General features: G+C 57.4%; 1 protein-coding gene across 3 annotated transcripts in view; it reads left to right on the top strand.

Annotated features, from left to right (window-relative positions):
* The window catches only part of TBC1D9B (TBC1 domain family member 9B), a 41,941-nt gene extending 32,985 nt beyond the window's left edge, over positions 1 to 8,956 (top strand). For 2 of the 3 annotated variants that reach the window (XM_054566277.1, XM_054566280.1), the window contains 8 exons: positions 501 to 569; positions 1,490 to 1,730; positions 1,995 to 2,060; positions 2,988 to 3,059; positions 3,309 to 3,359; positions 5,402 to 5,464; positions 5,973 to 6,076; positions 7,000 to 8,956. In XM_054566277.1, the coding sequence (XP_054422252.1) occupies positions 501 to 569; positions 1,490 to 1,730; positions 1,995 to 2,060; positions 2,988 to 3,059; positions 3,309 to 3,359; positions 5,402 to 5,464; positions 5,973 to 6,076; positions 7,000 to 7,686 (1,353 nt within the window). In that variant the 3' untranslated portion in view covers positions 7,687 to 8,956. The remainder of the gene's footprint in view (positions 1 to 500; positions 570 to 1,489; positions 1,731 to 1,994; positions 2,061 to 2,987; positions 3,060 to 3,308; positions 3,360 to 5,401; positions 5,465 to 5,972; positions 6,077 to 6,999) is intronic. The other variant, XM_054566278.1, reaches the window with a different exon arrangement.
* The last annotated feature ends 17,585 nt before the right edge of the window (positions 8,957 to 26,541 follow it).

Here is a 26,541-nt window from a genome sequence, read left to right as displayed (position 1 = left end):
CTGGGAAACGCACCTGACACCCCAGTGTCTGCAGGCCAAGTGCCGTCTTGCTCTGCGCTGGGCCCTCCACCCTGGCAGTTCCCCTGCCCCTGGCCGGTGACACTCAGCCACCCGCACCCACCCAGTCCCCTCACCTCTGCTCTAAGCCTTTGCCCCCTCATCCCTGGGGGAGAAGTTACTGAGAAATTCTAGAAGGCCTTGCAAAGAGCCAGTGCCAGGGTCTCCCCAGGGACCAGACAGCAGCCGCTGGACTCCCGCCCCTCACCTGTGTCCCTGACGAGAGTTCAGGACAGAGAGCAGGAGGGAGCATGGATTCAGGGGTGGCAGCCAGGCGTCGAGGGAAGGGAGTGGCCCTCACTCTCTTTCCTGAACGGACTTGGCCAGCAGGCAGCACCGAGAGGGTGGTTCGTGTCCACGTGGGGACTCTCTCAAAGAGCCTCTGGCTTCCCCACGGCAGGAGCTGGAGAATCGGCACTGTGTTCATGTCTCTTTCCTGGCAGGTCCGGGCTATTCCTGGGGACATCGGTTTCTCAGTTGAAGAGCTGGAGGACCTCTACGTGGTGTTTAAGGTGACAGCCCAGGGCCTGGTAGCTCCCACGCCCGCCCCGGCCCCGCAGTGTCCCCACAGTGCTGCCGCCTCCTGCCGGAGGCGACGGAGACTGAAAAGAGCCTTGGAGGCACAGACCTCATGCGGCCAAATTTCATGCTTGGCGTTTAGACAGGACATTCTCTTAAGTGTCAGAAAAGTCCACTCAAGTCAGCTGACACGGAGGAGGGAGCGCACTGGCTCACGTGGCTAAAGCTAGGAACGGACAGCTTCAGGTGTGGCTGGAACCAGGCGCTCAGACACGCTCTCGGGGCCCCCCAGTGGCTGCCCGGCGTTCTCCACGCTGCTCTTCCTGCAGAGCAGCCTGACCAGCAGCAGCCGCTCCGCTCACCCTGGCCTCTCAGCCACCCCTGTGGAGAGAGATTTTTTCCTTTCCAATTGGTTTTAGCTAAAGGCCCCAGGTGTTTTAGCCAAAGGCTGTGATGCAGGAGAGTGTTTGTCCCTGGGCCAGAAAGGCCATATGCCTACCCACCCCACTGCTTGAGGGCAGGACAGAAGGGACTTTGCCAGAAAGTTTCAGGTGCTGTTCACAGAAGGAGGGGAAAGGACCCTGAGGATTGGGCACAGACAGCAAAAGCCACGCTGGTCAGATCTGGTCATTTTCCGTCTGCCCCCCCCCCCCCACAGCTGCCTCTGTTCACCCTCTGAGGTGGCTGCTGTGCTGTGCTGTGGCCACAGGGTCTGAGCCGTCGAGCCCGCTGTGACCTGCCCCAGCCCCCGCGCCTGGGGATGAGGGCTGGTGGTTGGGGGGACGGGGGTTCCTGTGAGGCCGTGCCCAGCCGAGTGCTCCCCCTGCCCCGGCCTCTGGTCCTGGGTGGAGGACGAGGGCGGGCCCCGGGAGAAGCCTGGCCGTGCTGACCGCCATCTCGCTGCTGCCTGCAGGCCAAGCACATGGCCAGTCAGTACTGGGGGAGCAGCCGTCCCGCCGCCGTGCGCCGGGACCCCAGCCTGCCCTACCTGGAGCAGTACCGCATCGACGCCAGCCAGTTCCAGGAACTCTTTGCCAGCTTGACGCCCTGGTCCTGCGGCGCCCACACTCCCGTGCTGGCAGGGCGCCTGTTCCGGCTCCTGGACCAAAACAAGGACTCGCTGATCAACTTCAAGGAATTCGTGACAGGGATAAGTGAGTGGCCTCAGAACCAGTTCCCAATGGGGACACACTGGAGCCCAGTGGGTCCCTTCCTCCCTCAGCCCAGTGCTGCCCACAGTGGGGCTGCGGCCCCAGGGAGGGGGCGGGGGCGGGGGCGGGCTGGGGCTGGGCACCTTCGGGGCCTGTCCCGAGGGAGTGCCCGGGAGAGCCCACCGGCAGGAGGCACGTGCAAATGAGGGCCCGTGTGGGCCTGGGAGCCCGAGGTCCGCGAGCCTCCCTCCCGCCCCTCCTCCTCAGGCGGGATGTACCACGGAGACCTGACAGACAAGCTCAAGATGCTCTACAAGCTGCATCTGCCCCCAGGTGAGAGCCACCCCTGCCCTCTCCACGAGGGGCGCTCACCTGTGCAGAGCTGACCCTGCAGCGTCCAAGGCGCAGGCCTGGGGGCTCCGAGCAGTTGGGGCGCCCCCTGCCCTAGGAGCCAGCGCTCAGGGGCAGCGCAGTCCGGGCTGGCGAGCCCGGCCAGGGACCGGGGGCCGGGCGGCCCTGCTGGGCTAGGGCCTCGGCAGACAGTGCGGGGCAGCGGCTGGAAAACCAGGAGGGTGTCCGAGCAGAGGTGCAAGTTTGGAATGGAGCGCTTTGCGTCCCCCAGCTGGCCCTTGAGTTCCTCAAGGGCTCCAGGTTATCCTTGGAGGGGCTCCCCCTGTGCCACCAGGCCCTTGGGGTCTCCCGGGGAGTCCGGTCTTGTGGGTGTGAGCAGGGAGCTGCGCCACCGGGGCGGCCCTCTGGCCCCAGGCCCCCTGCAGGGGGCGCAGCTGCCTCCAGCGGCTTTTCAAGCACTGGCCCCATGCCCGCCTGCGGGCCCCGCCTGGGCGTGGTCTGCCTGCGCAGCCGGAGCCAGGAAGTCCTGCTCCTCCGGCTCTCGCCTACGGCTGCTTCTCCCAGTGTTGCCACCAGCACGCAGCCGCCTCTCGCCTCCGGGGCGTGGTTGCTGGCCCCCAGCAGTCCTGCGGAGGCAGAGGCCAGCCGCTCTGGGCCGGGCGCCTGCGTTGTCCAGGGCTGCAGCGCCCTGGGGCCCACGCCCTGCCACCCTCCACGCACACCCACTCTGTGCAAGTCAAAAACGCCAAGAGGGCAGCAGGAGCCAGAGGCCACGTGCCACACGGGCGGGCGGGGGTGGCGGGGCACGCACACCGGCGGGGGCGCCAAGCTTTGCCCGAGACTCGGGAGGGGCTTCAGGAGAGTCACCTTGTCCCCTCCGGCCCTCGCCCTCCCTTCTCTGGAGCGCAGCCCTGAGCCCGGAGGAGCCCGAGTCGGCCCTGGAAGCGGCCCGCTACTTCACCGAGGACAGCTCCGCAGAAGGTGAGCGCCGCGGGGCGGGCCGTGGCAGCCATTCCCTGGCTCGCCGGCCCATGTGAGGCCCACGCAGGTGGCTGGCAGCCCTGGCCGGGTGGTAGTTGGAGGGAGAGGCTTCCTCACTGGGGCGGCTGTGGGGAGGGCACCGCGCTCTCTGTGGGCAGGTCCTGGGTGTTCTCACGCATTTCTCTTATCTCCACCTTCCGAACTCTGGCCTCTGCCCTCTGCCCTGCACTCCTCTGCTTTCCCTCCCAGCGTCTCCTCTGGCCTCAGACCTGGACCTGTGCCTGCCCTGGGAGGCTCAAGGTCAGTCCCAGGGCAGGGGCTCCCCTGGGCCCTGGGCTCCCTCCAGACCTTGGGCTCTGCCTTCCTAACAGTCCCTGGCAGGGCCAGGAGGCCTGCGAGCTCTCGGTTCCGGAGACCTCCCCGTGGCTCAGTCCTGGGGAGGACCCAGAGCCACGCCCTCCTGTGGCCTGGGGAGGGGAGGGGCAGCCTCTGTGCTTGTGGGGAGCCGTCAGCGAGGACAGGCCGCAGCAGGCGCTGCGCGGGCGCCAGGGCATGGGCTCCACGGCATGTGCGGAAAGTCCCCTGGTGTCCGGTCGTGGGGAGAGACCCGAGTGCCATCACGGCAGCACAGGCGACGGGGGTGCGGAGGGTGGCGGGCACCGTCCTCGAAAACTTTTTCATGTTCCCCACCCCTTTCCCGTTCGGGGAAAAATACGTTTGTGGAGTGCGCCAGTTAGAAGTCGTCCCTGCGCTGCATTTAAAGCCCTTTGGGCGTGTCAGCCCGGGTGGGGGCACCTGGGCCTGGGGCTTGGCAGTCGAGCTGGTGGGTAGCGTAAGGCTCACTGGACCCACAGACACGCGCCCTGTGGCCCCCAGGGCTGGGGTGGGGGGATGGCACACTCCAAGGGTGATGCACCCAAACAGCGAGTACCAAGACACCCTGGCAGGCAGTCCTGCCAACAGGGCCTGGCCTTGCCTGTGAAGCCTGAGCACCTCGATCTCACGTGTACAAACTCGACAAGCAGGTGAACCTCTGTCACACTCTGAACCCGGATGGATCAGGGACTTTAGGCAGAGGCCAGGGCTGGGGGCGCAGAGCCCTGTCCTTAGACGCCGCACGGTGGCAGGCAGCGGGCCTGCCTTCCACAGCGAGGGGCCGGAGCCCAGAGAGGCGCGCCTGTCCCCACTGCCACGGAGGGCCAGCGCTGGGGCGCACTGCCAGCCAGAGGTCCCTGCCGGCCACGCCGCATCCAGATCGGGCCTGGGGGAATGCGGCACAGGAGGTCGAGCCCAGGGTCCCGGCCGTCCTTCCCCATAAGCCAGAACCGTGAGGAGGGCCCAGTGGAGCCTGCTGAGCCTCCGCTCCTCACGTGACAGGGAGCACGGCAGTGGGGAGCGGCGGAAGCGGGGCCGCCGCCCCCTGAGTCTGCGACCTGTGCTAAGGCGTCCCAGACGGAGGGGGCGCGTGTCCTGTGCGTGACTCTAAGCCACATGACCTCAGCATGTTCGTGCAGAAAGGTCAGGAAGCGGTCACCCAGGACAGGAAGCTGCTCCCAAAAGGAGATAAAGAGGGAGCTCCAGTCCATTTTCCAAGCCCTGCACACGCCTTCTGCCTGGAGGCCCTCCGGCCAGCTGCCCCTTACGGGGCGGGAGGAGCCGAGCCCAGCGGCCCCACGGAGAGCAGCCCGCCCCTCCCTGAGCTCACGGTCACCGAGTCCAGGGTCATAGTAGGGGGCACAGTGTGTGCCAACTCCAGCACGTGTGTCACTTTCATACATTTGTTTCTGACTCCTCACTCCAGGATGTTTATTGGTTTTAGAAAGCGGGGGAGAGAGAAACATCACTCAGTCGCCTCGCACACGTGTCCCAGCCAGGGATCGAACCTGCAACCCTTTGGTGCACAATGACGCCCCCACCAGCAGAGCGTCCCGGCCAGGGCCGGTGTGTCACTTCCAGAAATACAGAGGATACAGAGCTACACTGTATTTAAACCCCCTCGGCTGCTGGCCGGGGGGGCGCTTGAATCGCCCATTGGGAACCCCTCAGTTTGACCTTTTTCAGCAGAGACTACAGAAATCAGGTCTTGGGCTTTTTCTCCCAAATGTGCACCATCGCTCACTTAAACGGTGCAAGGGGAGGTTTGCGTTCCCTTGAAAGACAGGAGGGGAGCAAGGGTGGCCCTGGGGTCCGTGTCACCATGCGCAGCAGGAGCACCCCTGAGGCCGACCTGCCGCCGGGGGCCGCGCTCGTCAGCGGCAGAGCACAGACTGGCCCACTCGCAGGCCTCCGTGGTTTGGGGTCTTAACAGGAACGTTCTCTGGGTTCTTTTCTCGGTCGTCCAGAAGCACTACCGCAGGAAGGGCGAGAGGGAGGTGGAAATGAGGACGTCCAAGAAAAAAGAGCAGGTACGTGCAGGCCGGTAGAGAGCCCGCGGCGGGAAAGCCCTCCCCCAGGGAGCTGGCAGACCCGCCTCACTCCGAGCCTCTCCCTGTGGAAAGGGGGGCTGCGAGGGGGCGCCGGCCAGCTGGCCCCGCCCATGTCAGCCCGGCCAAGCCGCCGGCAGCTGCAAGCCCTCCTGGCTGTCGCCACCGCCCTCCCGGGGGCCTGCTCTCGGCCAGGGCCCCCCTCGAGCTGTCCCCTCTCTGCCGCCACGTGGTTCTGTCACCATGGTGAGGAAGACAGGTTGGCTCATCTTTACCAGTGTAGGTCAAACCTACCTCAGCAAGACCCAGGGGAGACCCGTGGGTGTTCTGGTGTGTTCTTTCACTGCCACCCCAAGTGCTGGGTGTTTTATAAAAGGACCCCGTAACCCCCTGCCAGCCACCGCCTAACCTGCTCTTTCCCTGCTGCCACCCCCCAGTCCTTTCTCTTGTTTGAGGGATGGAGATTAATTTTTTTTCTCCCAACTCTCAGAGAAGGGAACCAGCCCTTCTGACTGTCGGCACTACCTTCAGATGTGGGCCAAGGAGAAAGAGGTTCAGAAGGAGAGCATCAAGGACCTTCCCAAGATGAACCAGGTAGGCCCCGCCAGGGCCTCTGGCGCGCCCGTGAGCACACTGGCCGGGCCAGGCTTCCCCCACCCCCGGCGCCACCAGGGCGCGGGCTTCCTCCCGCCTGCGTCTGGAGCCTGGCAGTCAGGTGGCAGTCAGGGACGATTCCAGAAAGACAGCAGGCCAGGTGCTCCAGGGCCTCACGTTTACTCACCGTCCTGAGCCAGAAACGCCCCGGGGAAGGCTGGCCTGCGACAGACAGAGACTGACCCTCCACCTTCGCGGGGCAGCGGCCGCACGGTGCTCCTGCTCCCGCCTGGCCCCCACGGGGGCGCCCTGCCCATGCGGGCTCCGTCCCCCCTGCTGTGTCTAGGTCGGGGCCTGTGTCTTGGTGAAGGGCGCAAGGCCAGGGCCCCAGACGTGTGACCAAAGGCAGTCCTCGAGCCACAGCCCGAGCGCAGCCTGCTCTGCTCGCGGGGCACTCCTGCCCGGGCTGCGGGGCGCCCAGGAGGCCTGCACGTGGGGTTCCAGGACCTGGGACGCGGCCTCCTCGCGCCCCTCCACGGGCCAGGCCGCCTTGCCTTGTCAGCGGCCTCTAAAGAGCTTTGTCAAGTGCAGAGCTGAAGTAGCTTCTGACTAAAGGTACAAAAAGGCTCCAAGTGGCTCCAAAGCACAGTGAAGAAATCCGTGCAGCCCCTGGGTTTGGAAAGTCGTGGAGGAAACGTCCATCTGCGCAGACACAGCAGGCACGGAGACGGGGAGAGGTTCCAGGCTATTCTCTGTGCTAGGAGAAGGGCAGCGGGGGACTCTGTGACCTCGGGGCGTGACGAGGTGCGGGCGTGTGGGCCTGCCCAGCAGGACGGCCCCACCGCAGGCAGAGGGCCGCGCGGGCCGTCGGACCCTCTCTCACCGCCCCCTCCCTGCCCTGTCTCTGTCTTTCCCCTTGAAAGGAACAGTTCATAGAGCTGTGCAAGACGCTGTACAACATGTTCAGTGAAGACCCCATGGAGCAGGACTTGTACCACGCCATCGCCACGGTGGCCAGCCTGCTGCTGCGCATCGGGGAGGTGGGGAAGAGGTTCTCGGCGCAGCCCGGCAGGAAGCCCAGGGACGGCGTCCCCGGCGAGGACCCGCCGCCCGCCCCCGTCTCCACCCAGGACCCTGCTCACGAGCTGCAGCCCCCCGCTGCGGGCGACGCCCCGGCCAGAGCCGGCGGGGAGTCCCAGCTGGGGAAAGCCCCACAGGAGGGCCAGGGGGCAGGCGGCGGGGACGGCGGCGAGGGCCACGGCTCCCCCTCCCAGCGCCTGTCTGACGACGAAACCAAAGACGACCTGTCCATGTCCTCCTACTCGGTGGTCAGCACGGGCTCCCTGCAGTGCGAGGACCTGGCAGACGACACCGTGCTGGTGGGCGGGGAGGCCGGCCGCCCCGCCGCCCCCGCCCGCAGCGGGGGCTCTGTGGATGCCGACTGGAGCGTCTCCTTCGAGCAGACCCTGGCCTCCATCCTCACCGAGCCTGTGCTGGCGGACTTCTTCGAGAAGAAGGTGGACATTGGACTCAAGATCAGGGACCAAAAGAAAGTGGAGAGACAGTTCAGCACCTCCAGCGACCATGGACATGCTGGGGTTTCGGGTTGAAGACCCCACCAGGCGCGGGCTGACCTCGCTCCCCCCTCCCCCCCTCCCTCCCAGTCAGTGTTCTCCCAAAGGACACGCCCTGCCCTTCTCCCCAGAAGCAGTGACTCCTAGAGGGAAAGAGGCTGAGCAGCCACAGGGGCCCAAGCGGAGGCTCCGCACCCCGCCCGCCTGCCTGCGCGCCGGGCCTGCAGAGCGCCAGGGCCCTCCTCGCCGCCCGGCCGGCCCCAGGCTGGGCGCCGGTGCCACAGGCGGGCCACGCGGGCCTCCACCCTCGGGCGCTGCCCTGCCGCTGCCTGAGGCTGGGGGTGGGGGCGCAGGGGTCACCCGCCTGTTGGGCACCGTGGCAGCTCTCCGGGAGCCCCTGAGCCAGAGCTCTGGCCGAGGGACGCTGGGCGCCACATGGGTGTATTCTGAATGCTCCTCCCAGCCCGGCGCCCCGACCGTCACCCTTACGAGCACATCCCTCAGGTCCTGGTCTATCTCCTTGTGTTCATTTCAGTCGGCGAAAAATCACTGTGCTCAATGCCTTAATAAAGCCCTGAAGATCTCAAAAGCACGCTGTGTACCAAGCCTGAGCATGACCCTCAGCCACTGCTTGGGGCTCAGGCCGCCTTCCCGAGGTTCAAGATACAGCCCCCCGCGGGGCGGGGGTTCAGGCCCCCAGGGCGGATGGGGACACAGAGGTGCTGATGCAGGCGGAACAGGGCCAGTGCTGACCTGTGACAGAGCCCCGAGCTCCATGCACCCCCCGGTGTGAGCAGCCTGGGTCTGGGAGCAGGAGATGTGTCCTGCTGGGTCCAGAAGTGGACCGCGGGGCCACAGGCGGCAGGCCGAGTGCGAGGACCCTCTTGCTTTGCACCAGGAGCTGGTCATCGGTGCCCGGTGTCTGGCACGCACAGGGCCGCTCATGCTTCTACTAAAAGATGTATCTCTGCGGCTATTGCTTTTTAAAAATTTAATAGCTTTATTGAGGCATAACTTACCATAAAATTTGCCTGTTTTAATTTACAATTCAATGATTTTTAGCAAATTCACAGAATTGTGTAACCATCACCAGAAAGCAATTTTAGAGGATTTTCACACCCCAGAAAGGCCCCCCCTGTCCCTGTGCAGCCCACCCGTCTGTACCCTCTGCTCTAGGAAACCACTCATCGACTTGCCGTCACTCTAGATTTTATGGCTGGTTTTAAAAATAACAATCTCTATGATTTCACCTTGTTCACAAGTTCTGGGTCACAGTCAATAAAGACAGCAAAACAACCGTTTTCTTTCTTAACCACACAGTCACTGTGCAGGTGGTCCTGGTCCGAAGGGGCGGTGAGAGCTGGGCCCCAGGTCCCCGGGCTGTCGGGGCGTTTCTGGCCACAGCTGCCGCAGCCCGTGCCCCGTGGTGCCCATGGCAAGGAGGGCTCAGCGCCCTCGTGGAGGGCCCTCCCTACATCGCCGTGCTCGTGGGATGGCAGTGAGCGTGCTGCCTTCCCGAAGTTGCACCAGAAAGCACAAGAGACCCAAGTTGCCACCTCGTCCCCAGTCAGGCCCAGGCCCTTACCCAGGGAAATGGCGACGACTCTGCGGCGTTCGTGTGAAGCCACTTGCGACTGGCTACAAAGATGAACTGGGGGAGGGGCTCTGCAGGTCCCTGATCATGGGCCAGCTGCGGTGGGAGCGTGGACACTGAGTCCCGCGGAGCCTGCTCCGGGGTTGTCACGGATCGGGGGGGATAATAAATCATTCCAGACATTTCTCTGCCAGGAGAGGGGGCGGCTCTTCCCTCTAGTGGACAAGGCCCCGAGCCCCTGTGTCCAAAGGCTTTTATTGAAAGGGTTATCAACAGGGCTAGGTAGTAGGAATGTGCAGGTGATCTCATTACAGCAGTATGTTAATGTTTACAGAGAACAGGTGATGTTTTGAAGAAAACAAATGGCAGGAACATACCGATTTACATGGGTCCGAAAGGAGATGAGTGAACATGAGAGTGTAAATACAAGAGCGCCAAAGGGTTTAGGGTCAGAGTCTGTGAATAATGTACATTTCCTTCCCAGCCTGAGCTGGCTATCATAGCTTTTGAGGGAGAAACAAAGCATGCTTCAAGGAATTTACTTCTAAGCCCGATTTCCCCCGGGGAACCGCCAGATCCAGTTTAGGGCTGTCTCCAGTATCGTTTCAAGCCTGAGCCAGGTGAGGGGAGGGCAGAGCAGCTAGGAAATAAGGAGACTTCTTTCAGATAGAATAAGGATCCCAGCCATATCAAAGCTGAGGGGTGAGGGTCTTTTTGCCCTTTCTCCGTGTCTCCCAAGTTTTTCCCTGATGCCCACATGTCAGTGCCTGTCTTAGGTTGCCCCTTCCATCGAGGGGTCTTACCTGTCCTTGACTAACCAGCCATCCTCCAGGGCCAAGCTGGGTGATGTGAGGGAGGCAGGGGCTGTGCCTCTGCCAGGGAGACAGGTTCTGTCACCTCAGTGGCCTGCTTTCCCAAGGCCCCCTTGATTAGTTCCAGCCTTGGGGCCCTCTCGCCTGCCAGCAGGGCTACAGTCCCTGAGACCAGGCGGGACGGTTCCCAACAATGAACAGGAGAACCCGACCACAGCCCAGTGGGGGCTGCAGCACGGGTTTGGACCCTTCCTCAGCCCATGGGTGGAAAAGCACACGGGGCCTGGAGCTGACCTTTGCTCCTTGTACCAGATGAAGACTAGAGTGGACTGATCTTCCATCTCTTTGCTTATGGCAGGAGGTGGCTGAAGGAATTGTAGATTGGTCATTTAAAAAAAAATGGCATTAATCAATCAATGTCACTTCCTTTCTAGTATTTACACAATCTGACCAAATGCTTTTGCCATAAATTTCAAAAGATTCTTACTAGAAAGACTATGTTCTTGCCCATAATTAAGATATATGATTACATAAGAATCCCAGTTTAAAGTCTTAAAATTGATTGTAATCAATTAGAAAGATTTAAATAACTTGAAATTAGGAGTTTTTTTTTTTAATTATTGATTTTAGAGAAAGAGGGAGAGAGGAAAAAAAACCCATGGATTTATACCACTTACTGATGCATCCATTGGCCGATTCTTATTTGCACTCAGACCAGGGACCGAACCCGCAACCTTGGCGTATCAGGATGATGCACCAACCACTGAACCATCCGGCCAGGGCAGGGTAAGTGTTTTATATACCATGTAGAAGTATAAATTTGAGAATACACCAAAGAAAAAGAAATTAAACAGAAGAATATAAAAGAGAAATCTAACCCTTTTATACTGCGAGGGAACGGAAGTTTTCTCTGTTCCCTCTTTGTTTTCCTGGCTGGTCTAATAATTGACATGAGACAAATTAACAGGATAAAATAGCCAAATTAAATTACATATGCACATACAGGGGTTCCATAAGAACATGGGGACCGAGGAAAAATCTGTAGTTGAGGTTTATACACCACCTTGTACTAAGGAGCAAAGGGGGCCAGTAGTGGTTTGGGACTTCAAAGGGGTGAGGGTGGGGGCGGGGCAATTCCCAGGGAGACGGAAGAACAAATGTGTGCTGGCCCACCTTTAACGATGGGCTCGGAGAGGCCTCTGATCCAAGGGGCCTCGCTGGGTGCGTCCCCATCTGAAACACACTGGTTCCTCTCAGACTGCAGTTCTCTGGGATGAGAGCCCCCTTCTTGGAGCAGGTCCTCCATCTAAGTTCTTTTAGACACTTGGAGGGAGGGGCAAATTTTTTTCTGGAGTCTTTCATTTCTTAAGAATAACCAGCTTTGCCCTGGATGGTGCGGCTCAGTGGATTGAGTGCAGGACTGCAAAGCAAAGGGTCACCGGTTGGATTCCCAGTCGGGGCACAGGCCTGGGCTGTGGGCCAGGGCCCCCGTGGGGAGCATGCGAGGGGCAACCACACACTGATGTTTCCCTCTCTTTCTCCCTCCCTTCCCCTCTCTCTAAAACTAAATAAAATAAAATCTTAAATAAATAAACAAACAAAAGCTTTAAAAAATATCCAGCTTAAAAGAATCAGTATCCCAAAGAAACATATTTTGGGGTTGGCAAACTCTGCTCTCCTTCAGTATGATGAAGGAATGTACAAAAACGTACAATAATACTTTCACTTATTTATCATTCAACCCAGAATGCTACTCAAAATGCTTACCAACTAGAAGAGTGTTAAAAACTTTTGCAGCCAAAGCTTCTCTGGAAGAAAGGGCTGACTGAGTCAAATGCTATCCCTTTTGAGCAGGCCCTTTTATTTTTTAATCCTCACCTGAGGACTTCTTTTTTCATTGCTTTAGAGAGAAAGGAAGAAGGAGAGAGCTAGCGAGAAACATCGATGTGAAAGAAACGTCGATGTGAGAGAAACAACGATTGGTCGCCTTCTCAGACCCGCCCCAACTGGGGAGGGACGCAAACCCCGGGAACGTCCCGGACTGGGAATGCAGCCCGCGGCCCTGGGGTCACAGAACACGCCCGACCCAGCGCACCGGCCGGGGGTGGCTGTGTGTGTGTTTTCAATCTGCCCACCAAGTGATACAGCGTACCACACCATTCATCAAGTCATTCTTATGATTTTCAAGAAAAAAATACATGTTTATGAATTTTAAAAGGATTACCTGTTTATTTCAGAAATGAAAAATATAGAGAAGGAGGAAAACAATTTTTCCTAGTCCTTAAGGCTATTACTCAGTATTTTGGTGTTTATTCTTTTCTATATTTATCTTTTTCAAAGTGGAATTCATACCATATCTGAAATTTTTATTCTGCTCTTTTTCATTAAGCATAAAACATTCTTTGCAAATGTCTTCTCTCAGCGACAATAACTCAAAAGTGGAAATAAAGAAAGACGCTCCCAAAAGCGAAGAGGGGCTATTTACCCGGAGTTTGCTATAGAAAAGGAATCAGCCGCCGCCACTCGCAGTCCGGAGACCGCGAACCCCGGCGGCGGCGGAGTGGGAAAGCTGGGAAACCCGGGCACGGCTTCAGGAGCGCGCGGGGCGGCGACGCGGGGGCTGGCCAACTAGAGGCAGGGCGCCTCACGTGGTTGGACGGGGGAGCGTGATTGGCTTCCTCTGGTTTGTCCTGACCTGGGGAGGAGGTGAAAAATAGGGAAACCGGCAGTCATTGTTCAAGGCCTCACAGCCTTGAGTTTGGCTTCGGGCGCTAGGGACAACAAGGCGCGACCCCGTCCGGCCGGGGCGGCCTGGCTCTTGCACCCTCAGAGTGCGGTCTGGGCAGTGGGACTTCCGCGGGCTGCGGGCTGCAGGAGGAACTGGTTTCGTTTACCGCCGCCTCCGTGACTGTGCCTGCTTCCCGGGGTTCTCCGGGCTATGGCTCAACGTTAACGGACCACGTCCGCTCAGTGGTCCTGCAAATTCCAACCTCGGGCCCAGGATGTGGGCGGGGGGAGGCGCCCTCCGGCACCCTCTCCGCGACTGGAAGAAATGGAGGGAATAGTGCGGGCGAAGGCTGGAGCCGCAGCACCGGCTCGAGGCCCTGCCCTCGCGACTGCAACCTCTCCAGTGAGCCCACGAGGAAGCGCTGGCTCAGGGAGAGAAGGGAACTGGTCTCAGATCAGACACTAACAAACCACACACTACGCCCGATCGAGCAGCAAACGAGGACTGCAGTCCAGATGTCGCAAAGCGCGCAGGCGACCGCGCAGACACGCTGGGGGTTAAGTGGGGAGGGGGCTCCTGCAGGGGCGGGGCCACGGCAGGCTGGGTGGCAGGACGCACGCGCGTACGAACGGGGCGGAGGTTGCGGCTAGCCGGGCCGGGGCGCGCGTACCCGGAGCAGCCGCGGCGGGCCGGAGCGCAGGGCGCACGCGCACACGAGGGTGGGCGGCGCGGGCGGGGCGAGCGACGTCTAAGCTCCTGCCCGGAGCGGAACCCGGGAGGGCGCGGGAATTGAGCGCAGGCCTACCGGCGAGTGCGCTCGCCCGTGAAGCTGGGACGGAGGCCACCACGGAGCCTCCTCCGCAGACTCGGGTCCTGCGGTGCTGCTGCCGCCGCGTCTTCCAGGTGCACCAGGTGGGGCGGGCATCAGCCTTCCCTCCTGGCTCGGGGACTGGACCTCCTACCCGCGCCCTGCCCAGGCCCCTCCACCGGACGTGGGCGCCGCCTCGTGCGGTCGCGGGGTGTACCTACGGCCCGGGCAGATGACGATGACGATCTTGAGGACTGGGGCTTTTTGATGTCGCTTCTCCATGACGCCGCGCCAGGCTTTTTCGTGTTTTGCTTGGTTATTGTAAGATTCATAGAAACCAGGGATGATGGTTTCTGCGGAGGCGGCCCAGGAAGTGGGTCTTTCTCTAAATACAAAGGAGATGGCAGTTTTTGAACTAGGTCGCGCCTGACTGCCCCCTGCCGTCACTCCTTGGCTCCTTTATCCGTGTGGGAGGGACTGGACATCTGCTGTCAAAGCGTAAATACACGCCTCCAGTGAGGATGTCACTTAAGTACAGGGTGGGGCAAAGTAGGATTACAGTTCATATGGGGAATATAATAAGTAATAACACAAGAATAAACTTTCACATACAACTGTAAACCTACTCTTTCGCCCCACTCTTTTTGTTTTTGTTTTTTTTACTTCTGTGTAGGTTTTTTAAAAGATTTTATTTTAAGAGAGGGGAAGGGAGGGAGAAAGAGAGGGAGAGAAACATCAATGTAAACATCAATGTATGCCCCTCGGGTGTCCCCCACTGGGGACCTGGCCTACAGCCAGACCTGTGCTCTGACTGGGAGTGGAACCAGCCACTGTTTGGTTCGCAGGCCGGCGCTCAGTCCACGGAGCCACACCAGCCCGGGCACACCCTGTACTGTTAACTGGACCGTACTATCTCCTGCTCGATGTCAGTGTATCGACTTCCGAAAGTCCCCTCCTCTGGTATCAGCTCATCTGCTGTGCTCTGAGAAAGGATGGCATCAAGCTTTTTTAGGGGCCCGGAAACTTTTTACTTTATTTTTTGGACTGTGTTCTAGGAGTCGAAAATAAATGGGAATCATTTCCATCTAAAACATTTTCACACGTGATGCAGTACATGCTCTCGTGGTCATGTTCAACCCTAAAAAGTGACTTCAGACGTGAAACTGCAAGTCTGCTGTGTGCCAGGCAGTGTCGCGTGTCTCACTCAGTCTCAACACCCTCCGAGGAGGCAGCGTTCACTGGATCCCTCCGCCCAATGGACGGCGGAGCCCTGTCTGTCACCTGCGAAGACCCTGTTAGACCCTGCGGCCTCTGAGCCGGTCCAGCCTGAGAGCCAGCCACTCGCCAGTTACTGTGTGTCCTTCCAGACGTTTTATTGTTTTTAAATGCATTTCCTATTTACATATGTACCCACAAAAAAATCACAGTATTTTTATGGTGTTTAAGATGGATGATTGGAAGTAGAATTGCTAAGTCACAGGACACACATCCACTTGAATTTGTAGTGGATGCTGTTCATCTGCTTTGGAAGTTTGAGGTGTGCTTCCCAAAAACCTTGGTGGTTTTTGTGTTAGCATCGTATTAATCATGTTCATTTTTATGAACCAACCTAGACATTCTCGTGATGTTAACCATGCTATTTCATTCTGTTTCTTCACGCAGCTGTGGTGTCCACTGATAACATTTTCTTTGTTGCTGTCATAAATACGTTCTAACTAGATGTTTGCTGCCTTTGGTAGGTTTTCATCTGGTTCTCTTGGGTTTTCAGGTTAAAAAATAAAACACTTCATGATATCATCTATAAATAATGAGTTTTCTTTTTTTTTCCCCAATTTTTATACTTTTTATTACCTTCTCTTTAAAAATTACACTGGTTAAACATCCAGGAAAAAATGGTAAATAACCGTGAGGATCCTTGGTGTGTGTTGGCTGATGTGGGGCGCTGCGAGTGATTCTGCAGCTTCAGAGCTGGGCAGAAGGCATCCTATCATGCTTAGGGAGAACCCATCTCGTTAGGTTAGAATCAGAATGAACTGTTAGGGAATTATTTCTGAGAACCATGCCTAGTCATGAGCTAACTTGGTTTTGTTTCACATAGATGGCTACCTTTCCCAGCACCACTTATTAAATAGTCTCTTTTTTCCTCACCTTTGTAATATACTAAATTTTTACGCATGTGTGTTGGTTTGTTTTAGGACTCTTCATTTTTTTCCCATTGATCTTTTAAAATTATTTTTTTGATCGAGTCCTAAATGTTTTAAATAATATCCAAACTACATTTCTGAAATTTCATCGTAGGTGAAATAGAGCCTCACATGGACACTCAAAGTCTGTGCAGGGCCGCAGTCATTTTTGCGGGCGAGACCTACAAAGCAGGGCATCTGACACCCGCACGAGGAGGCAGCGTGTTGCGCCCAGAGCCCCAGCCTCTTACTCCTCGGATCAAGTCCACTAGATACAAAAAGAGGCCCTGCTCCCTCAGTTTCTGTTCCTTCAGTAAGTGAAGTGAATGGAGCAGGATCTGGAATGTACCTTCAACTGTTTATTCCTTCAGCAGGTATTTATTGAGCACCGTTTAGTGCAGGGTCGTTGTTTGTGCCCTCACAGACCTGCTCCTGTGGAGGGAAAAAGACTACTAAACACAGGTGCGCACAGTTTGAATCTAGACGGGCCAGGACGCGTCCGGATTGCTGTCCTCTCCCAGCAGTGTCTCCCTCTCTCTCTCCCTTCCTCTCTCTAAGACCAATAAACAATAAATCCTTGGGTGAGGATTTAAAAAAAACAAAACAAAAAAAACCTAGACCGGTCCTGTCCCGGTACCTCGGTTGTTTGGAGCGTTGTCCCAACACGGCAGCGTTACTGGTTTGACCCTGGTCAGGACACATACAAGCCTTGACCAATGAGTGCGGAGATAGGTGGAACAACAAACCACAACAAATCGACGTTTCTCTCCCTTTCCCTCTCTCTCTCAAATCAATAAAAATTTAAAAATAAATAAATAAATAAATAAAACGAGACTGGGCACAGTGAAAAGCAAGTGCAGGGGCCTGCGAAAAGATGACAGGATTAGACCCGGCTGGCAGTGGGCAGACAGCTGTTGGTGGCTGCGGGGGTGGGAGTGGGGGGGCTCTGGATGCGGAGGCGGTCAAGATGCCAGGCTAGCGAGGGTGCGGACCGGAGGGACCACGTTCTAGGTGCTCTTACCTAGCCTGTTTTTTTCGCCTGGCATCACAATTCTTCTCAGGCCCATCCCTGCTGACCCGTCTGATCTCTGACACCGCCAGCTGGCCTTCGGTCTTTCCTCACTGAGCCCCGTTCCCCTGCTCCAGCCTCATCTCGTCACTCCTTCTGCTGTAGGGACTTTTCCTTCAGATGTGGAGACAATCCAGACCTGCTGCTCTTGCAGGGCCTTTGTGCCCATTGTTGGAGTTCACCTAGCTATTCTCATTATCCTGATCAGAAATTATGTCAGGCCCTAGTTTGCGTGGCTCAGTGGATTGAGCGCCAGCCTGTGAACCAAAGGGTCGCTGGTTCGATTCCCAGTCAGGGCACAGGCCTGGGTTGCAGGCCGGGTCCCCAGTAGGGGCATGCAAGAGACAACCACACATTGATGTTTCTCTCCCTCTCTTTCTCTCTTTCCCTCTAAAAATAAATAAGTAAAATCTTAAAAAGAAAGAAATTATGTGAAAGTGGCCCTGATCCGTATGGCTCAGTTGGGCATCGTCCATGTGAAAAGTTGCCAGTTCTATTCCTGGTCAGGGTTGCGGGTTTGGCTCCAGGTCAGGGTGCATATGCAGCCAATCAATGTTTCTGCCTTGCATCGATGTTTCTCACCCTCTCTTTCTCCCTCCCTTCCCCTCTCTGTATATAAATAAATAAAATATTTTTTACAAAAAGGAAAGAAAGAAACTGTCGCAGTGTGTTTATGTGAGTATTGTCCAACAGGGACTGGAAGTTCCCTGCGAGCAGAGGCTTTGCCAGCTGCTGAGTGGTGTTCCCTCAGCACCCGGCACAGCGCCTGACGAGGGGAAACGCTCAGTAACTACTTGCTGAGTGAGGAAATGGCCGGTCTCACGTTGATGGGCGTTTCTGTTGATTTTAGTTTTTATTGCGATGAACAACTCTGCAGTGAAGCTTCTTACAAATAAATACCTCCTTCTTCACTTGACCAATTACTTACTTTGGACAAGTTCTAGAAGTTAAATTTCTGTTTCAGAGGATACCTTTGAACCAAGTTTTTTCCGTTGGAAATAATTTTTTTTTAAATTTCAGAATGGCTTCAGCAAGATCCAATGCACTGGCAAGGTCACGGTGTATCTTGGGGAATCCGAGGACGGTGCTTCATCCTTGACCCTTTGAGGAACTGGTTCCAAGAACTGAACAGCTGCTGACAACGCAGGCATCGTCTCCCCCTCCCTCTCCCCGCCTCCGCCTCCCGGACGGTTCACGGCGCACGCCCCCCCCTCACAGGCCGCTTGGTCTCGTTGCGTGCCCGCTGGAAGAGCTGAGGTCCAGCCGTCAGCCCCTGGCAGAAGTGGCCCCATCGGCCCTGCTGACTCAGATGCGCAGTCAGCTGGGGATGGGCCGGGGACCATCAGTGCGCGAGGGAAGCCGCCCAGGCCTCCCTGAGCCAGGCCGGCAGCCCAGTCCAGGGACTGCTGCTTGTTGGAGGGGCAGCGTGTATCTCTGCAAGGCGCCCTGCTGCCCGCTCGCCACCTCTGTGCGCGCGCAGCCGGGTGTGACTCGGGGCTGTCGAGGCTGCAGCAAGGGACGGACACCTGAGCTGTGGGGTTCACCGCAGCAGCAGTTGCTTCTCTTGCTCTTAGAACAGTCCTGGGAGGGATCGAGGGCAGCAGGGCGCCTGTCCGTGGCAGGGCCATTTGCGGGCCCAGGCTGCTGTTGCCTTGAGGTGCCGTTCTCCCCGGAGGCCTACAAAGTGCGGAGCAGCTCCCGGGAAGCTTTCAGGGACACAAGAACCTAGTGTCCCAGCCACACCTGACCACAAGGAAGACTGGAAGTGGAGTCTAGTTTGTGCCCAGACAGGGGAGAGCACCTTCGTGCTCAGCCAGCGGCCTCTGCCAGGCGGGAGCACACGCCCTGCTGGCGATGCCAGGCGTGGCCTGCCGCCCTCTTTACGCTGTCTGTCCCCCTCCAGTTCCCCTTTCATTCTCGCCGGAACTTGCGCTAAAAGGGAGTTCACCCCGCGCCGTCCGCTCACACTGCTGTCCTAGTCGGCAGCGACCTCCGTGCCGCCAAAAGCAGCAGGGCGCGCGGCGCTGGGCCAGCCCGGCTCTCAGCGGCGCCTGTCACGCTTCGTCTCGTCCTCCTCCTCGAAACCTTCTTCGCTCGGGTCCCAGTCATTTTGCTCCTGGTCTTACTCTGTCCTCCCGGCTGAGTTTCTCTCAGTCCTCTGCTAGTTTTTCCTGTCTTCCCAACACCCAGGCCTCACCACAAAACTGCTCTTCTCTCAGTCATCCCCCCCCTCTTTTTTATAAATGCTTTTATTTTTTAAAATCACAGCCCTGCTGGTGTGGCTCAGTGGATTGGGGGGCGGGGGGCCGGTCCCCGCCGTGGTCCCTCTAGGGGGCGCTTGGCTGGCTGCAGCTGCGGAGCGGTGGCGGGCGGGAGCCCAGGCGAGCGCCGGCGGCGCGGGGCTGGGGACCCCGCCCTCGAGGCCCGGGTCTCCCGTGCAGCAGTCGGAGGCCCCGCACAGCCTTCCCACTGACAGTGCTTTCCCTGGCGCCCAGGCGCCTCAGAATGCGACGGCCTTCCGTGCTGCTGTCAGCTTGAAAAGAATTCAAAATGCCAGCTACGCTGCTTTAAATGCACTGATGCGATGACAAGGAACTAAATGTCTGCTAGGGGTCAAAGGTTAAGCAAAAGGCTTGTTCCAGGGAATAAGCGCGTGGGCGGCGAGGGCGGTGGAGTTTGGTGCTGGGGCATCCCCTGGGAGGCCGGCAGGGTGCGGGGACAGAGCGAGGCCTGGCGCTCGCTGGGGGCGGGGGTCAGCAGGAGACGCCCCAGAAAGCGGAGTCCCCCCAAGAAGCGCACCCCTCCACCACAGGGAGCCAGCCTGGGTCGGCCTGGGCACTGGCTGAAGAGAGGAGGTATTGCTCCAGGATTTTATAAGCACAAGGAAGCTGTCACGTGTCTTTTCATCCTATTCTAAGCGCTGTGTGAACGCGTCAGGCTGCGAATTTATTCGGAAGAGTCCCAGGGCGCACAGCTCAGGCCCTCTCCGCTCCGGAGCAGCGCGGCGGGAGAGAATCCCCGCAGACGGAGTTCCACGGAGCGTGCGCTCAGAGTTACCAATCAAACGCTCAAGGAATCGCGTCCCAGGAGCAAAAGCAGCAGCATGACAGGCAGGAAAGTCAGGCCAACAAAGACTTCAGATTTCATAATATTATATGTTCGTTATTTAATGAAATAGAAAAGAAGGTTGGTGATAAGAGCAAGAGCCTTTAAGAAATAACTGAGTAGTTCTGAAAAAAGAACCAAAAAGAGTATAGAAATGCAAAGTATACTCATTGCACGTACAATTGTAGTAGACAGGCTAAATAGATTAAGTGCAGCTGAAGACCAAACAGGTGAAATAGATAAACCTGAAGAAATTATTCACAATGCAGCACAGAAAGATAAAAAGGTGGAAAATATGAGTTGAGAGACATGGAGGATACAAAGAAGAGTTCCAACAAGAATAAAAAAAATTGGACAAAGGTGGTATTTGTAGAGAAAGGAATAGAGCGTTTTCCAGAATCAAAGATTTACATTCTTAGATTCAGGAAACACAATAAATCTCCACCTGGACAAAGACATCATGGATGCAGGAAATCCTAATGAACATACACAGAAAGCTACTAGAGCTAATAATTTAGCAAGATCACAAGGATACAGCAACATATTATACCACATTAAATTTTATTTTTATATAAATTCAGGAAACCTTTGGAAAATTATTGTTTAAATCAAGTGTTATTAATAATAGCATCAAAAAAATGAAATTTTTAAGTATAAATATACTAACCTTGTGTAAGATTTGTTCAGTAAAAACAAAACATTGCTAAGAGAAATTAAAGAAGATATAAATTAATGAAGAGACATAACATGTTCATGAATTGGAAAACTCAGTATCATTAAGATGACAATTCATCCTAAATTGATCTTAGAGTCAACCTAATCCCAATCAAAATTCCAGCAGCCATTTTTTAAAGAAATTGACAAACCGATCCTAAAATTTATATACAAATGCAAAGGACCTAGAATTGCTGAAACAAATTTGATAACCACAAAGTTGGAGGACTTCCATAACCTGATTTCAAGATTTACTATAATACTACAGTATGATATTGGTGATGGGTAGATATACATGGCTACATCAGCAGGCGAATGAATAAACAAACTGTAGTACATTCGTACAGCGGAACACTCCTTGGCAACGAGGACACTAAGTGAAAGAAGCCAGACACAAAAGGCCACTGGCTGCAGTGTCAGCCATCTTCTGGGGCGGGGGGAGCCTGCAAAGACACTGAAGGGGACTTTTGGGGGTGATGAAAATTTTCTATGTCTTGTGAATTACATGTCAATAAAAAAATTTTTTCTATCACTTGATTGGGATGATAGTTTCAAAAGTATAATTTATCAAAACTTAGTAACTATACACATAAAGGGCTATATTTTAGTGTATGTGGCCTGTCCAGAAGATATCCAGCCATGTAATATGAAAAATATAGGCATTGAAGAAGATACAAGATACAAGAGCGACTGTTCATGGGACAATAACACCTCAGTCCCCTTCAAAGCAGGCACTTGGGACCTCACACCGTTCTCCCAGTTGCCATCAGCATCCCCATCGTATTTTCCTGAATCTCATGGATGGTCTGAAATCTCCTACCTTTCAAAGGTTATTTTAGTTCTGGGAAAAGCCATAAGTCACATTGCACCAAACCTGGGCTGTTGGGGGGTTGAGTCACCTGGGTGATTTGGTGCTTTGCCAAAGAAACCTCTGCACGAGACATGACGCATGAGCGGGTGCACTGTTGTGATGAAGAGGCCAGTCACCGGCTGCCCAGAGCTGCAGCCTCTGAGTCACCTGAATAGTTTCCCCAGAGGAATGTTCAAGTTTAAGGCAAAATCTGATGCTGACTCATTGTTCTGCTCACTCAGTCATTTTGAATGCAACAGCCACACAGCACACACGCTCACTCAATGGCGTCTACCGCCCCCCTTGACTAGCACAGTGAGGTCCTCATTGTTCACACGTGCGCAGTCCAGTCCACTCTCCTTGGCTGCCTTGCTTACATTGATGTTGAGCAAACCGTTCTCATTACATTAACAATGGCTGGACTTTTTCCAGACAGTCCTTATATATTAATTATACCTCAATAAGGTAGTTTTATTTTTACATTTTTTCCCATCAACATTTATCCCCCATCCCCTCTTCCACCTCCATCAATAAGGTAATTTTAAAAGTTAAAAATATCTCAAAAAAACAGAAAGATAAAAAAAAAATCTGCCCTTTTACACAAGATAATGAAATTGGAGAACACGAAAGGCAAAAGCAAGATCTAAAAAGTAGCTGGAGGGAAGCAAGATCACTTCTAAAGGAGCAAGGGACACCCAAGTTCTGGGGGTGCGGAGGGGGCGGACATTAGAAGCCGTAAGAGAGAGCGGAGTCGTCAGGCTGCTGAGAGATGCCCTTCAATTGATGGAGCTGAGGTCCACGCAACAGACGCTGGGCCACTGCTCGGCGGCGCGCGGTGGGCAGCCGTGTGCAGGGCAGGGTTTCTTATGCCTGGTGTGACTTCACTATAATCTCCCTGGGAGGGTCGCTGACTTCTTTTCACGGGTAACAAACTGACAGGTGCCCACACTTGGCAGAGTTTGGGGTTCTCGTTTGGAACGGGGAGGGGGGGCGTTCCAGCTGGGTGGGGGAATGCGGCCGCCCTGTCTGGCGTGGCAGGGTGTGGCTCCGCCCCGCACTGCACGTTTCCACTAGACCGCCAGCCTCCCCGCTCTTCACGAGGCCGAAGGGCCCTGCTGCCCCTGAGTTGTTCCCTGTGTCGTGTCAGGCTTGGGAGAACGCCTCCTCTGTCGGAGCTGGGGGAGGCGCAGGGCAACTGCGAAGGCTCTGAGTGGCCCCGTGCGATGGGGACATCGCGGCCAATGCGGGTGCTCTCTGTGCTGCTGGAGTTCGGACGCCACTCATCTCTGTTCCAGGCCCTAAGCAGGTGTGTTGTCTCATGGGCACACGTCTCGTCTAGCCTCACAGCCACCCACGCAGTATTATTCCCGCTCATGGATGAGCAAACAGTACTAACACCAAAGTCACACTGTCACAATGACAGCCAGTCGCTGGCAAAGCCAGGATACAAAGTGTGGTCTCTCTGGGTGAAGCATCCGGCCCCGTGCCTGTGTCCCTTTTCGCGTTGATGGAGGGCTCAGCCAGGCTAAGTCTTGGGAGAAACGGCCCTTCGGCTCAGGCCTTCTGAACTGCTGGAAGGTTACTGAGTCACGTCGAAACCACAGACCTGAGACACTGAGATCCCCGAGAAGCCTTTGGTGTTCGTTGGCAAGTCCTCGCGTCCTACTTCTCCCACCTTCGTGTCCTTCAGCTTCCTGGTCCTTCTACAAAGGGTATGTGTACAGTCTTTCCCGAAGGTCTCCGGAAGAACCTGTAAGTGCCGGCGGACGGCGCAATGCAGGTCCTGGGCTGGCCGAGCCCGTGAGCGTGCAGGTGCGCCAGCAGCCCTGCCAGCCCAGCCACTGGGGTGCCAGCTCCGGGGTGCGGCTCCGAGGGCTCCAGTAAGTCATTCTTCAGTCATTTGCTCAGTAATCACCTGTTGACGAAGCTATGGAATGACAGCCACTTAAAGCTACAAGGAACACAAGAATGAATAAATCTGTCCTTTCTGTAAAGGTAGAGACAGCTGTGTGTACAGACCATGACAATACTCTTCTGTCTGCTTGGAGAGCTCCTCTGAACTTAGTTTGAACCTCACCTCCTGGGGCCTCCGCCCTTGCCCCGCGCCCTGGGCGCACCTCTGGTGAGGAGACGGCTGTGAAGACCCGGAGTCTCCGCAGTCCCTCTCTCCAGACTGAGCCTGCCAGTGGGGCTCCCCTCCAGCTCTGTCCGGGTGCCCTGTCACGCAGGTGCTCAAACAGTGTGGCTGGGTGGTCTGTGGAGGGGCTTGAGGGGGAGTGGGGTGACACCGTTGACACATCCAGGACCCGCGGGGCCGTGGAATGCTGTGGCCTGCCAAGTGCCTTTCCCGGCGGCAGGGCAGACACGGGTCCTGAGATCCTTGGGCCTCAGGCTTGGGCTGGGGGTTTTCAGGAGAAGCGCCTGCTTTCCAACTCAGAGGATAAATTCACTTCCTAATCTGGCAGGAAAACCCCCAGCCACCCAGGAACCGCTGGCGAAGTACCTGGAAAGGGGCTCTGAAGAGCTGGGGCTGCCAGGAGCCACGCGTTTTAGCAGATGGTCCTTGTCCACTAGGGAGACGCCACACACTCCCTCTGGGGCCAGCCTTCGAGGAAAAGGCGCCGAAGCTGGCGCGTGCCCATGCTGGCCCCAGGAGGGGGCGCTGAGGAACGAGGAGTGTGGCCAGCAGCGGAGCCGGCGGGGGCCCCTCGCTGCCCTCCGCCGCCTGGCTGGGCTCGTGGCGCTGCAGTGCAGAGGTGAAGGCTGCACAGGGCGCCACATGGGCACCTTCCCCAGACTCCCTGAATTCTGAACGTCTGGGCTGCACTGACCTCAGGGAAGGATTTATTTTACGGGCAGAGCTGACGAAGCAAAGTGTGGCCAGAGTAGCTGGCAGCTCTGGAGGCCTTGGGCCGAGAGCAGGGAAGACCTGACCTGTAGGGGTTCTTCCCCAGGTGTGGCGAGTTTGCTGAGGTTCCACCCCATCTAGATCTGGGTGGCTCCGACGGGGCAGGTGCTATTGGGAGACAGATTACCGTTCAAAATGAGAACTTTCTCGCGACTCTCAGCCATGAGCAGAGAAATGGACAGCCTTGGATGTTCCTGGGCTGGCACTGCTGGCAGGGGCCGGAGCTGAGCAGCCCCAAGGAGTGGCACAGGATGGCAGGGTGGCTCCATGGTGACAGTACTGGGTTCTGGCAGCACTGCCCCTCTGCCAGGAGGTGGAGCCAGAGCACAGCCCAGCCTCCACACAGCCCTGATGGCCAGGACTGGGGGACTCTGAGGTCACCTCAGAGATGCAGGTCGGTGATTGAGGACAGCGTTGCTCTTCTGGTCCCACTGACTACTGAGCGCACGTAGCAATTATTAATTGTCATGTTTTGTGGGCAACTGAAGTATGAGACCTACCAGCCCAGACAGGCGCAGCTTCCCCCAGGGTCTTGTCTCCTCTGTCTGAAGCCCACCCCTTTCTCCTTTCTCCCCCGGCACCGGCCCCGCGTCACACAGCCTCACACTGTCACCCCCCGGTCAGAGGGGCCTCTGGATGCCTTGGAGGCCACCGAGGTGGGGCTTCTCAGAGCCGGGCCAGCCCCTCGCCTCCCTGGGGCGCCGTCCGCAGGCTCCTGCGCAGGCCCTGCCCTGGCCTCCGGGGAACCGTGTCCACTCAGCTCCGTGGACCCAGGTGTGTTCTTGGGCACAGAGGCGCCCTCTTCCCCACGGCCTGCGCGTGCTCGGACGCCTCAAACCCGGCAGAGCCCACTGCTCTCTCAGGGCCCCAGAACGCAGCTTTCGCCCTGCACTGTCAGGAGCCCCGGGTGCCGGGGCAGAGGAACTTGGCTGGGGGCCCCGCCATAGACGCCCCCAGCATAGACCAAGGCTGGCCTGGCCGGCCTCAGGCGGCAGGGCAGGGCACCGGCTCAAAGCCAGGGGGCAGAGGCCGAACTTTGGAGCTGCCGCTCAGCGCTGTGCGACTCACAGGGAAGTGGCCTGAAGCTCCACATCAGAGCATGAAGGTAACGCAGCTCCTGACACACCACCCCGGGCAACCCTCCTGGCTGGGTTATGCTCAGTGCTCGCCTCGAGCCTGTTTTCTCGGAAAGGTGAGGACTGGGTTCACCCAGGGGCAGGCCAGAGCCTCTCGCATATCGCCTGGCGCTGGTGAGGCAGGGTCCGCCTGTCATCGCTTTCAAATTACACGGTTTCCAGGACGTCGGGTTCCCGGGGTCGGGGACGCCAGCCCCCACTACCCCGGCCGCACCCACGGGGCGGCCTCCGTGTAGCCACCTCCCCAGCTGCGGTCCTTCAGCCTGGCCCCGGACCTTCCTGCCGCCCGGCAGTGAGCGGCCAGGAGGGGCCCCGCCAGCTCAGCCCTCCCAGGTCCTCCCTCACCCGAGTCGGAGGTCCCCACCAGGTGACTGTCGAGTCACTTCATACCCTCCCTCCGGGGAGACTCTGGTCCTGGGCTCTGGCAGAGGATTTGGAGCGAGATGAGAGGCCCTTCCTCGCCCTGCTGTGTAGCCTGCGGACCAGCTGGGGGCAGAGCCCAAGGGAGGGGGTGGCGGTGCGCAGCCCCGCCAGGCTGCCGGCGCTGGTGGGAGCCAGGGACGCGGCCGTCCGCTCTCGTCTCCGCTGCAGGCCCACGCTGGCCCGGGGGGCCCCACTGCGCGCTGCTCAGCAGGCCAGGGCCACACCTTCTAAGTGGGTGCGTTTCCCTCTGCCGCCTGGGAACAGCCCACCTGTGGACGCAGAGCCCTCGACACCCCCGCAGAGGGACCACTAGGGCTCAAACCGCAAGGGACAGGGGCCTCAGCAGGACAGCAGCTGCGCCCCAGCTTCCTTGGGCCACACACTCCCATGCGTGAGCCCAAGAGGCCCTTCAGGGGGACCTGTGAGCAACTGCGGGGCACAGACCCTCAAGCAGAGGGGGGCCCCAGAGCCCCGACTCGTGCGGCTGTGCGACCTCTCGAGCGCTGGCGAGGGCTTTGGTGACGTTCTGTGAACTGAGGCTGGTGTGTGACTGTGTAGCCA

Source organism: Pteronotus mesoamericanus, unplaced genomic scaffold (assembly GCF_021234165.1).
Source record: "Pteronotus mesoamericanus isolate MK-2021 breed Mesoamerican mustached bat unplaced genomic scaffold, CSHL_Meso_final contig_171, whole genome shotgun sequence".
Lineage (NCBI taxonomy): Eukaryota > Metazoa > Chordata > Mammalia > Chiroptera > Mormoopidae > Pteronotus > Pteronotus mesoamericanus.
Note: the sequence above shows the minus strand (reverse complement) of the source record. Positions and strands in the feature narration are given on the sequence as shown.